General features: G+C 43.2%; 2 protein-coding genes across 2 annotated transcripts; one reads left to right on the plus strand and one right to left on the minus strand.

Annotated features, from left to right (window-relative positions):
* The first annotated feature begins 2,027 nt into the window (after positions 1-2,027).
* LOC128309345 (neuropeptide SIFamide receptor-like) lies at positions 2,028-11,145 on the plus strand. The gene is made up of 8 exons (XM_053045708.1): positions 2,028-2,062; positions 2,152-2,610; positions 5,477-5,658; positions 7,539-7,683; positions 7,844-7,955; positions 9,980-10,180; positions 10,265-10,376; positions 10,493-11,145. The coding sequence occupies exons 1-8, from the start codon at positions 2,028-2,030 to the stop codon at positions 10,831-10,833; spliced, it is 1,587 nt and encodes a 528-aa protein (XP_052901668.1). The 3' UTR covers positions 10,834-11,145.
* On the minus strand, positions 11,104-12,681 carry LOC128309608 (eukaryotic translation initiation factor 6). The gene is made up of 3 exons (XM_053046041.1): positions 12,438-12,681; positions 11,596-12,216; positions 11,104-11,523 (listed from the first exon to the last, which is right to left on the minus strand). The coding sequence occupies exons 1-3, from the start codon at positions 12,542-12,544 to the stop codon at positions 11,514-11,516; spliced, it is 738 nt and encodes a 245-aa protein (XP_052902001.1). The 5' UTR covers positions 12,545-12,681; the 3' UTR covers positions 11,104-11,513.
* Between the last annotated feature and the right edge of the window lie 47 nt (positions 12,682-12,728).

Raw genomic sequence — 12,728 nt, forward strand, 5'->3', positions numbered from 1 at the left:
ATTAAAGCCATCGTACCATATTTCGACAATAAGATATACTTACAAGCCCCCACTGAAACAACTCACGCTCAACGCACGTTAAGTCTACCCGAACGAAAGGTTAATTTAAGCATCTGCTTTTTTGGGTGCCATTAATTCAAACCACCAAAAATTCCTTCCCTAAATAATCTCCCGCAAACAGTACGTCTTGCTGTTTGCGGCTTTCGTGTTCGGGAACTTCGGGCTTCCAATTAAAGCGCGTCGAAAGCCACCGGAAATGAATGACCTTAAACGAAGGCTTGTCATCCATTTGAAGTTGTCAGTTGTGGTACGAATAATAGAACGTGCCGTTTCTGTCCAAATTAACCACAAGCGGTGGTAAAGGAAGCATAAAAGTTGGACAATAGAGCCCAGCATCAACAGTAACGTACGCAGTAAGGTGAGTATTTTGCAAAAGCGATATTTTTTTGGCTGTTTACATTCGTTTCCTTACCCACCAGTTGACACTTACAGTTGTCGCAGGCAACTAAGATTAATTGAACTAGCGCTGGCTCACCGTAGAAAAATGCTGCTGCCTGATGGACAAACGGTCAACCGTGTGTTTGGCCTAACGACCAATGAATACTGTTTGTTATGGTAGCCTTTTATTCGGCACCTTTCTATTCTTTCGTAAAGCCGATTTTCCGGACACTGTGTACAAAGTGTCACTTTGGGGTCGGCCACTCTCGACACAGCTTACATCAAAGCCAACGCGCCCGGTACCATAGTAACCGGGTAGCTTCGCAGCAAGGTCAGCCATGAATGGGACTTGATCGGGCCACTCTAAGCCGTCTACCAACGCACTATTATTACCAGCGACATAATGAGGGTTGAGTTTGTTAAGTCCACCAGGAACGTTCTTCCTTTTTTCTGTTAAGTTTTCCACATTTGCTGTTTGTTTTCTTTGCCCTATAAGCACAACCAAGCGGTTGGAAATTATGTCGTCACACACACTCAAGATTTCTCACACTTCTCCTTTGCTGCGGAGCTGTCCGTGCGGAGTTTTCGGAGCTATCCGTGCGGAGGTCAAAGATTTCAAGGTTCCCAATCATTCGTCCGAAACGCCCTAATCTCCAACATGCTCGGGCCCAGAAAATAGCCATTCACTAACATAACTCCATTCCATCTGCACTAGTCCACGCGCGTTAGACATTTCCCATCAAGCCCGGGAAGATAAACAATACTACACCCAACGTCTACCCAACGTCACCCTAACCGTTCGGCCATTTTGGACCAAAATTCGACCCAAAACACAAAAAAATGGATTCGCTTTTCTCCATTTTTCGATGGTTTGCATCATTCGTTTCGGGGCGTTTTTTTTTTATTCGCCTTTGTTTTGTTTGCCATTCCGACATGCTGGCATTAGCTTTTGACGTTTAGGGAAGGTTTGGGGTTTTTTTTCACCACCTCCGGTCGTTCGGCGACAGAACAAATCGTATTCCATTACATGCCGGGCGCATAATTTGACCGTTATCGTCACTTGAGTTTGGCACGGAAGCAAGCAAACCTCGCAAAGGATAACGATAATGATTTCCGTGGTTGATTTGCTACCGTCAATTTTGGAACTTTTACCTTCCTACGAATATTTCTGCGCACGTATCGACGAGCGCAATCAACTTCTTGGTGGAATTTCTTGCATCATTTGTTGGTGTGTTTTCCTTTCGCATCAGGCCCCCATTTGGGAACCATTACGGGAAATTGATTTGTACCAAGCACAAGTAAATGTATTAAAGTGGTGTAAAGACGCTAATTTGGGACAAAATTTGGTTTTGTGCTGCTGCTCTGGGATTTTATATTAACTTTCTTCTTATCTCATTCCAAGCTGTAAATATGGTTTGTGTATTATTATACACTAATTCAGTCAATATCACCCTAATCTACACACGAGCCATCTAATCCACCCCTAACATAGCGGAAGAAAGAAAAAAAACTGTCTGCCTTTTTCAATTTCGTCTTATGCTTTGCAAACAACAAAAAAAAGTGCCCACCATCCGAAAAAAACATCCAAAATGTTGCTGCATCAGCCGCCAGTTAGGCTGGCAATGTTGGACAGTAGAACCCCAAAACCACCGAAGGGACCGATGTTTCTTCCTTTTCCTTTAATGCATCAACTTTCATTTCGTTCCGTTGCAGGTTCTCTTTCAGCCGGATGGTTTCATTGCTTCATAAATCAATTCCCGATGGCACCGACCGGACGTTGAGCGTGCCGAACGACCAACACACGCTGGCCGCGATGGTGGTGTCCACGGAAGCGACTACGGTCGCTATGGAAACGTTCGTAGAACGCTGCCTCGGATGTACGATTAGCTACGGTGTGCGACCAACTCACGACGAACGCGTGCAGTCGGCCGGCTTCACCATCGGCCCGACAACAACGACAACGGCGATGATGCCGATGGTCACGGCACGGAGCAACTGGACCTGGAGCTTTCCGGACGGATTGGCGGCGGCGGCGGCGGCGGCCGGACAGCAGCATCCGAACCTTACCGCACCACTGTACGACACACTCGACGCGCCGGACGATTTTCCACAGTACGAGATTGATCCGGCCTATCAGCTACGCTACAGCATCCTCGGTACCGTGCTGCTGACGTGAGTAATGAAAAACTTTCACCACACTTGTCACTTGTACGCACGGGGGACGACTGCGAATTAATAATTGACTTTGAGAATTGATTAATTGACATCCATCGGGGCACACACTTAACGAAGCGATCGGCCATTCGTTCGATCCACCCACGTGATCAAATATTTGTCTTTTGGCGGGGTTTCGGAAAAAATTCCGTACATTGTTTGCCATTCTTTCCTTCTCTCGGTTCCACTGCATTATTCACTGCGCTCCCACGTACAAACTCATCCTTCGTGCTGCGCTGTTCGAGTGTGCTACGTGATGTGATGGCTACTGTTCAGCAGCAGCACATGTAGAAATCAGTCTTCGCAATACGCAGCCATGGGTGCGGAAATGAATAGCTCAGCGCAGGAAACTTAAAAGCTCCCAACGGGAGGGAAAACATGAACCGACCGCATGGTGGGACCGCAGAGGTTCAGTTTTTTTTCTTTTGGAAATATTTTCGAATTCCTGAAGTACTCTAAAAGGGAGTGCTGGATATTGATTAAAAAATCCAATGCAACACATGAAATTTTCGATCATGTGACTATAACAAACATGAATGTTGTGTTGAATGTTTTACGAATAGATAACTACAAAATACGATGGTAATCTAAATGAAAAACTCCCTTTGCTTATAGAGAGTACATAGCAAGATTAAAAAATTCCTATTATATCCAACTCTACAACCGCTTGGCAGGCTAGGCATACTACAATAGTCCTCTAAACTGCTCACGATCGTGCGCCATTGCCTGCCAATCCATTGTCCCGACCTTTGTGGTAGAGGCATCAACGTCATTACTCTATGTCATTTTGGACCTGCCACATCCTACTTTGTCCGTGTGGAAGATGTTAAAGGACTTTACGGGGGTCGTTCGGTATAATTCTAATGACGTGACTAGTGTTGGATCGTGAGCGATAGAGCTACTAGATAGACAGAGAGGTAGACAGAGCTCTTCACTGTGTGAATTGCGCTCCGAAGAGCCTGCTGTTTACTGTATAATTAGCGCTAAAAGGGACCTATTGAGCAATGTGCATCGTTGAAGAATTTACGATATTCACAAGCATTTTATGATTGTCGTTTGCATTATTCCGGTTAATGATTTGCCTTTTTGTGGACTAAGAAGTTCAAAATATACGTGATTTTTTGGTAGGTTATTTACATAAAAATTGAATGATTCAGAAACTACTCTGTTTACTTGTTTTTTTTTTAATGAAATATTGAGGTTATGAGGTTTTCATCTTTAATTTTTAATTTTTTCATAAACAGCCTAGCATTATTGCAAAACATAAATAGAAACTTCACTGTTTTCGTACTTTTTCAACTTTAGCAGCTTACTGCTCATTTTTTCCTCAAATAATTATCATGAAACTTTAGATTAACCTTAACGTAATCCAATGGTCTAGATGATCAACTGATGAACTTTCATCGAATATATTTAACTTTACAATATCATGACAATGATTTTCCCTCCCTAAATGTCCACCCTCTGTCCCAGTGTGGTCCGTTCCCAAAGGAATTTCTTTTTATGCGAAATGGTTCCCGGGTGATTTCCCCAAAACGTCCGGAAATTTGAGAAACGTAACACAACATTCCTGAACATGGGAGACAAAAGTGAAAGCAAAGAAAAGGTGAAGGAAACGCACAATTCTTCATCATCGTTTACCGTCACTTTCACCGACAAACCATTTCAATGTTTCTTTTTTGTATCTCTCTTACTCCCCTATTTTTGAACTCCATTGTTCGCTTAAGGTAAGAATATGTAAAAAAGGAAAGGAAAGGAACATTTTTGATAAATCATAACACATTTCTCGTTGGGGATGGTAGCCTTTTCCTTATTTTTTTTTTCCATGGAAAGCGCTCTCAGACATCAAGTGCTTTATCGAGTAGAGGAGGAAATGAAATGGGCGTAATGTGGCTGACGCCTGTCAAAAAACATCGACCGGAACGTTTTAAGGTTGGTCGAACGGTGAAGTATCATCACATTTGTACCCGTACGTAACATGTATCGCGTCGAAAAAAAATGGTGAAAGCCATATCAAAGCCATACTACAAACGCACTTGTATGTCTGTGGCACACGGATGACAATACGGGACACTCATGTTGCCATGGGACGAGCTTTTCCTGCTTCCCCGAGTTGGATTAGCTGAAGCACATTCGAAACAAGCGAATCATCACATGTTGCCCACCGCTGCATCCACATTAAGCTGTCTCTTAATCTTAATCTCTGTTAGATATCCTTTAAGACGTACATTCATTGATTGAAAGAATGGCCAGTGTGTGAAGTACTGTTAAGGCTATAGCTTTCATTATTTTGCTCCTGATTTTATATCGCTCCTAACTTCCGCATAGTGCTCCATCATATGATTTGCTCAGAAAATCTGTATTAAACTGCCCTTCCCGAATGTCCGGCAGCCGCAACAGATTGCATCCCTCTTGATGATACTTAACGTCATAAATATAGCCTAACCCCGGAGTCCATCACTCGCCAAAGGTCCTTTGCGTTACGAAAATAGCGCTAAACCTCGCCGGGGACCGTAACGAATCCTGACCTGATTCTACGCCAATTATCGCACTTCCGGCGACGAGACGGATGATGAGCCACTAAGCGGGATTAACGTTCACCCAATTCTTCATCCTTAGGGAAAATTTATTACATGTCATTTTTCCACTCGAATTTAACCGCGTCCACGTCTTCCACGGGATTGATCCGAACGCTACATGAAAAAAAGCACACAAGCGTGCTCGGCCGAATTCCCAACATCGCGACCGTTAGTTGCCCCGCTCGCGTAGTAACGTATCCACCACTACCACTGTTGTTCTGCATTTTCGCCTGCTTTCGTTTCAGCGTGGCGTATGCGCTCGTGTTTATCGTTGGCCTACTCGGGAACATCTCGGTCGTGATCGTCGTGAAGAAAAGCACCATGATGCGATCGCCCACCAATCGGTTCATCGTCAATCTCGCGTACGCTGATTTATTGGTCAATTTTCTCTGCCTGCCGTTTACGCTGATCGGGAACCTCTACCCAGGTAAGTAACGCCATATTGTACGACAAAAGTGGAGCAGCAGACATTGGCTTAGGATTCAATGTTATTCAACGGTCCGGTCCCAATGGCTGGAGCGGGAAGTTATTGTCCTCGCCAAACGTCCAATGCAGCACCAAAGCAAGGGCTCCCGAATGTCCATCATAGAACAAGTGTTTTTCCACCTATCACCCACTGTTTTGCACGTTGTTGTGGTTAAAGTTACACAATTTATCGTGCTTTTAAATTGACTGCTGACAGCAACGTGTGCCGGATCGCGGTCTGGCAACGGAGGCTCACCTCGAGGCGTAAAAAATTGAGGCCAGACCTGAAAAAAACACACCCACAACTGGATTGATTTATATAAGCTTACAAGAAGGATGTCGCTTGGTCAGACGTTATATGGTTCACACTAACTGTGTAGCACCCCGTAAGCACTGCTAAACACTGCGTCCTGGGTGATGAAAATAGAACAGATCGCACCGTTGCACAAAGCATAAAGTATAATTACGAAACGTATAAACATAAATAACCTTCCGGTAGTATATATTGTCCAGCCATCCATCTTGTCGAACGAGACAGAAATGGTGGCGCTTTATAGTGTGGCCTTGTTGCAGCTTTAAAGCAACATTGCTGCATACAAATCTTTCCACCGCCAGGGACCGTTGTGTTTTTCCGCCACTGTTTTGCTACACCCGAATTTGCATCTAATGAATAATTCTATGGCCAGCTACACTCAAAAGGTTTTTTATCACCCATGTAGCGTTTTTTTTTTTGTTATTTTCAAACACACACCCCATCATCCTTAGGTATTTTTGCTTGCACGGGCAAAGCTTTTGATCGAAGGACTAAATTAAACTGGGGATGAATAGTTTATTTTTATTGCTTACGGTACAGAATCAATTGATGTGACCGATATCAATGGCGTAAAGCATGCGTTTATCGATGGTAATACAGTTAGCTTCTCCCGTTGCCGGAGCAACCGACCATTTCGAAAAGCTCCGTTCAGGGTTGTCAAACTCCTGTACGGGTTTCTATGGATACAGGTTTCTATTATTTAAAAGAATAAATACACAACCTATAAAACCCTGTAACGTTCTAAAACTTAACCTCAATTGTGGAATTTCCTAAGCAGAATTAATGCATATTCGGATACTGTGACATCTCTGTCCCTAAAGTCTTAAAGTTAAACCCATCGTACGGTTGTATATCCGTTGCAACACCACACGGCCCCAAATATCTCTTTGATGTTACTGTCTTAACTTTTTTCTTCCGATAGTCGCCAATGATTCCACCACAGGCGTTTCGCCAAACACCAGCCTGCCCTCATCCGATAACGAAAAGTGTAATAGAGGTGCTTCCAATTTTTCAAACACTTTTCTCGACTTTCGCTTCTTGCTGCATCATCTCTCAAGCTGCTCTGCCGTATCATTGCCCGGGCCAAACTTTTACAAACCCACGGCTTGGTGGATTCTCCTTTGTTCAATGTTACCGGGCCGGGAATTCTTTCGCCGACAGACGGACGCGAGTTTCATCAACGCGCTCGTTTGGTGGATAATGTGTGTGTGTGCGGAGAAAACTTATTTGTCCCTCTGGGGGTAGCGCTGTTGCAGCAGCAGTTACATGCCGCTGACAACAACAAACCGCCACAGAAAAATGTGCCACAAGCCTTCGTGGTTTTTTTTTTGCATTTGTTTTCTTGTCTCTCTGATATAACGTAACACCATACATTACACCCGTTCGGTAATGTAATTTTCGTCCAAAAAAAAAGGGGGCGAAGAAGGAATCATATTCTTTACATCATCGTCGTGCGCACATTTCTATCTTATCGTACTCTGCTCTCGTCTCTTTCATGCTCATTTATCGCCACACCACCACGGCCGAAGCCTGGATATTGGGGGTGTTCTTCTGCAAGGGAGTTTCCTATTTGCAAGGTGTTTCCGTTTCCGCTTCCGTCAACACGCTGATGGCGATCTCCATCGAACGTTGCTTCGCGATATCATTTCCCATTTCGGGCACCATTACGACCAGGTAAATAATAACAACGACGGCGCAGAGGAAAAAAAAGAGCGTCCCGTTTTGTTCACACAACCGACGACCCTGCTTTTACATACTAAAATGGTTCTTCCGGGTTTCCGGTATTGCGGGATTCTTCTCTTTTCTTCACCCTTTCCTTTCTATTTTCCCACAGACAGTACCGGTTGATTGTGACCATCATCTGGTTTATAGCGCTGAGCATTAACCTGCCCTGGCTGTTCGTCTTTACGCTACGTCCCATCGGCATACCCGGTAGTATAGCGCAGGTGAGTGTTAACGTTCGGTGGAGTTTCGAAACTTCAAGGTTACGCTTTAATACTGCGTCCCCTTTTCATGGCCACTTACACACTAAGAACGGGACGTAACGCCCAAAACAGCGTACTGCCAGATACGCTTTGCCGTGTCACGCGTTCGTCGGTCACGTTTTTCACGGGAACAGTGCGTCAGTACTGCCAGTTATGGAGCACATTCTCTCACTGTCCATACTAACGCAACCCCGCTCCCTTAGGTGCGGAATTTGTTTAAAAAGTTTGCCCTCCCCCTTGCTGGCTTGGCTGTTGTGTTGTTTGGGAGCTTTGGAAGATTAATCAAATAGCCCTCGTAAAATACACACTTAAGCTGCCAGCCCTGCAAAAAGGGCCTAATCTTTACACCGGTCCATGCTGTAGACGGATGAGTCTCTTAACCTAGCGACCAACGGCCGGATTCGCCGTTCCCTTTATACACCCACGGGACAGATGTGTGTTTGGCATCAACCTTGGCCATCGGAACGAGAATGGCGAAAACGGTACTTGCACATTAAACACCCTGCACGATTGAGATCTAACTTAAAGCGGACCTCAGGATATATGATAATTTAAAATAATAGTTTCCATATACCCCGCGCTTTAGTGGCTAATGTGCGAGTGAATGTAATGTGAAAAATTGATTACACTCAAGCCGAAACACATTTATTATTAACTTCATAATAAGGCTCTACCCGGTGCTAATTCCTAACTGAGTAGATTAATGTTTTTCTTGAAGTTATTACCGGTTGTGTCGAACTTTTTGCACATCTTTACACTGGCGAACGAACTGGACCGCCAACGTAGAAAATACAGAAAATACAAAGAAAAAGAACAATGAACAATTTAAAAGTAATCTTGTAATGCCTTGAAAGTTAGGTGAATATGTTTCATGGGTTGAATAACCGTAGAAATAGCTTTCTTTCACTAAATATTCAACACTAAGACAGCACATAAAATACAGTTTTATAATAATTTGAAGCTTTCTCCTTGAGTAATTACCCAAAGTGGAAAAATCGTTGAGCAATTAATTCAGAGTAGAAACAAAATTTTCACTTTTTTCTTGCATGAGCCCAAAGGTCTAACTAAGTATCCTTGTAACTCTGCATTGCATCGCAAAAAGCGATTATTAGCCTTGAAAAATGGATATCAAAATGTATGCATGCATTATCGTAAAAGACCGATTTCAGAATGTCAATGAATTTGTGACAAATCCACCAATTAACTTTGTTAATTACAGCTATTCTGTTGTGCACAGACAGCAATTTAATAACGTTATCCATTAATTTCCTATCAGCCATTGTGAAACTCTTCAAACAACGGAGAACGTTGGAACAAGTTAGGTTTCGTAGGGCACTTCAAGTCCGCCGAACATAGCCGTTCTGACATTAACAATATCTTCTTCTTGCTGGGGAAAGGCCATAGCGTCGAAAATGTCAGCATCAGAGCAGTGATTGCCACCCGCACGGAGCAGGTTGAAGGTGTTGGTGAAAAGAAATCTTTCTGGCTTATTCGAGATAAGGGTTCGTCGAAGACCGAAAACTCTCCCATTTCGTCCTCAGATACGTCCAGTGCAACTTTTACTATGAAACCTCAAGAGCTTCTTCAACTTGAATGTGTTAAAGACCAAAGAAAGAGAAGCAATTGACAGTTACGGACACGAGAATGATTAAACTTGATAGCAAAACATTGATTTCTTCATTCAGTTGGCGTTTGGGGTGTGAGTGATTCAAGGAAAATCTGCATCATTTGCATCAGGCCCAATACGACAGGTATCCATGTATTATAGCCCTCCGACTAACTATCAAAGCAAGGGGTAAATTATTAGTGAAGAAACCCCGAAAACGGCAGCTTTTCCAAATTAACCACCTCCAAAATGTTCAGTGCCTAAATTTTGTAAAAAGATGTTTCTTTACATTATTATCTCTACAACGTTGAAAAAACGCCATCTGTTAACGATTCGCACACTATCAAAATCACAAATACATTACCCTTGTTTGATACAGATCTGCACCGAGCTGTGGCCAACACCGGCTTCGGAGAGTTGGTACTTTCTGTTCGCCAACCTGTTCTTCTGCTACCTGGGCCCACTGATTGTGATATCCATCTGCTATGTCATCATCTGGAAGAATGTAGCCTACCGGAATCTGCCCCGCGAGATGATAATAAACCGCAAAAATGAAGTCTTCAATCGCAGCAAGGTGAAGGTACGTATTATGCGCCGTATTATGCGGTGGTATGGGCAGAAAATGTTATTAACCGGGCCGTCATCATCTTTTTTCCCACCGCAGGTCATTAAAATGGTTTTCGTTGTGATCATCACCTTCGCCATCTCGTGGTTGCCTCTGTACGCAATCTTTTGTTTCGTTAAATTTGCCGGCGATTTGGTTTACGATGAAGCGGGTAAGTGATGGAAAGAAAACTTTTTCTGATTCCTTTACCGCAAAATTTTACAGCACTAGGGCTTACTAATGGAAAGCGTGTTTTTGTGTGCTCTTTTTCCCGTTTGCGAAATATAGTCCAATCGTTCATTTTGACTATTCTTCCGGTGGCTCAGTGGCTAGGTGCATCCAATTCCTGCATAAATCCGATTCTGTACGCGTTTATGAATCGTAAATTTCGGGCCGGCTTCAAGAAGCTGTTTCACAGCTGCTGCACAGCGGACGAGGACGATTGGGATCTCCCGACCACGGTAGGCCGGCTGGAGGAGAAAGACCTGTACCTACGGCGGGTGCGATCGTTTAACAATGGAAAGCAGCATCAAACGCTATTGCACTACAGCCGAGAGCACTGTTCGACCCTTCGTGTGCCATTGGCAAGCCCTGCAATCAGTGTTTCAAACGGTGGGGCACGAAACTAATGAAATGCGCTCACCACAACCACAACCGAGCACAGGATTTGAGATTCTATTTCGTCGTGTTACAAGACGCGTCGAAATAATGTTTGCCATAAAAAACTGCAAAACATGTGAAACACAAATCTTACGTAAAACGTACATAAACATTAAAAAGTAATAATTTACAAGTACATCCGCGCTAGGCGTGACGTTGTTGGGGACACATTATTCTACTGATGCAGAACATTCGGTCGGGAACCAGATAATGCGCTAAATATTTATGCTCACTTTTAAAGTTGGGTCACGTATCAGATGTATTTTCATATAACTAATTGTTCGGTATAAACATGATTTTCAAAATAAAAAAGTATATATAAACTGTTTTGTAAACCCAACTTTCGTTCGTTGTAGTGCCCAAAAGATAAATTATGGAAGTGATCATGTGTTAGAATAATCCGAACATTTACGGTAAGAAAAAAAATTGTTATGACGTTAAGAATACGGTTATATTGTATCTCGGAACCATACACCACGGGGTTAGGTTTGTACAATCTTTTATATCAATTCGTTCCAAATATTAGAATGTATGCCTCCCATTAACCAGCAGACGTTTCCTACTCACGGATAACGATCAACGATCGATTTACGCAAACAACACTCGAACCGTCGCTGTTATCTTTGTAACACATGCAGCCTGAGCCGTTTTACGACATCCTGTAAGATAGAACAAAAGGGTAAAATTTAATAGTTGTACTACACACTAACAAACAGGACGAGAATGCCTACGCCTCGATTAGGGATGCTCGAAGGTTACTGGTGACATTGGAAGGTTGTGCATCGTTCAGTTTAAATACGCTTTCCACCACCGACAGCTCAGTCGAGGTTGTGCTGGTGCCACAGAACGCACACCAATCGTTAACCACCATACCTGCAGCCAACACCTCACAACCTCGGTTTACTGTTCCAGCTACGAGAGGAATTTGTAGAAGTGAAGCCAATTCATCCAACTCTTGGCTCGGTGTTTTCGGATGTACGAGTCCACCCTGATTGCTCAATACGGAATATGCACCAACGAGTACATTGTTCGCTACCGTCTGACGATACACTTCAACGCCTAGTGTATCGACAATGATCTCTTCCGTTTCACGATCGATATCGGGATGCACCAAAGCAACGTAGTCGTTACATGCAATCACATTTCCCAGTGCCGATAATCGTTCCTCGACGCGATGAATTTTAACTGCGTCCGGCAAGGAATTTCGCAAGTGTTGCAGCTCTACATCGGTGGTACTGTTGGGAACGATTAAACCATTCTTGTTGCCAACCGACAGACGGCCAATTATTCTACATCCGGCAATGCTAGTGTGTACGACTGGAATAACATCTGCAAGCTCCGATTCGAACACACTGGAAGTAAAGAATGGTAAGGAACATATTGCAGCAAAAGGCTTGTTTACACAAACACGTGCCTCTGTACATAACCTCTAAAATAGATTTGCATCAGAAATTCTAGTACAAATAAAGTACAAAACGACATTCTATTTGCATCTGATTTGCTTGCAGATTGTTAATCCTTAATCAAAAACATAGTTAAATTGTCAAATTGCATTTAATTGACGATAATTTACCTATAGAACGCTTCTGAACCGCCGATTGCAACCAGACAGTATGAGTTGGTAAGTTTACTGAACACACCGATATCGTCATTATTCTCAAACTCAGCACGCAAAGCCATGATCACTTTTGATTTAAATGAGTTCCTTTCGTTTATGAAAAATAATTCGTACGTAATTGCACCACTTTTAAGCCAAAAACTAAAAATGTTTGTACTGATTCACCAACTCGATGCCGGAGCGTGCTACACTTTCAATGTTTACAACACTTTTGACAGTTGACATGAGCACAAGTCGAAGCCGAGA

This window comes from Anopheles moucheti, chromosome 2, assembly GCF_943734755.1.
Source record: "Anopheles moucheti chromosome 2, idAnoMoucSN_F20_07, whole genome shotgun sequence".
NCBI lineage: Eukaryota > Metazoa > Arthropoda > Insecta > Diptera > Culicidae > Anopheles > Anopheles moucheti.

Coding starts and splice junctions, on each gene's coding strand:
- LOC128309608 (XM_053046041.1), bottom strand. CDS start 12,544: ATGGCTTTGCGTGCTGAGTTTGAGAATAATGACGATATCGGTGTGTTC. Junction 12,217..12,437: donor GGTTCAGAAGCGTTCTATAG/GTAAATTATCGT, acceptor CTTTACTTCCAG/TGTGTTCGAATCGGAGCTTG.
- LOC128309345 (XM_053045708.1), top strand. CDS start 2,028: ATGTTGCTGCATCAGCCGCCAGTTAGGCTGGCAAT. Junction 5,659..7,538: donor GATCGGGAACCTCTACCCAG/GTAAGTAACGCC, acceptor CCACGGCCGAAG/CCTGGATATTGGGGGTGTTC. Junction 10,181..10,264: donor TCAATCGCAGCAAGGTGAAG/GTACGTATTATG, acceptor TTCCCACCGCAG/GTCATTAAAATGGTTTTCGT.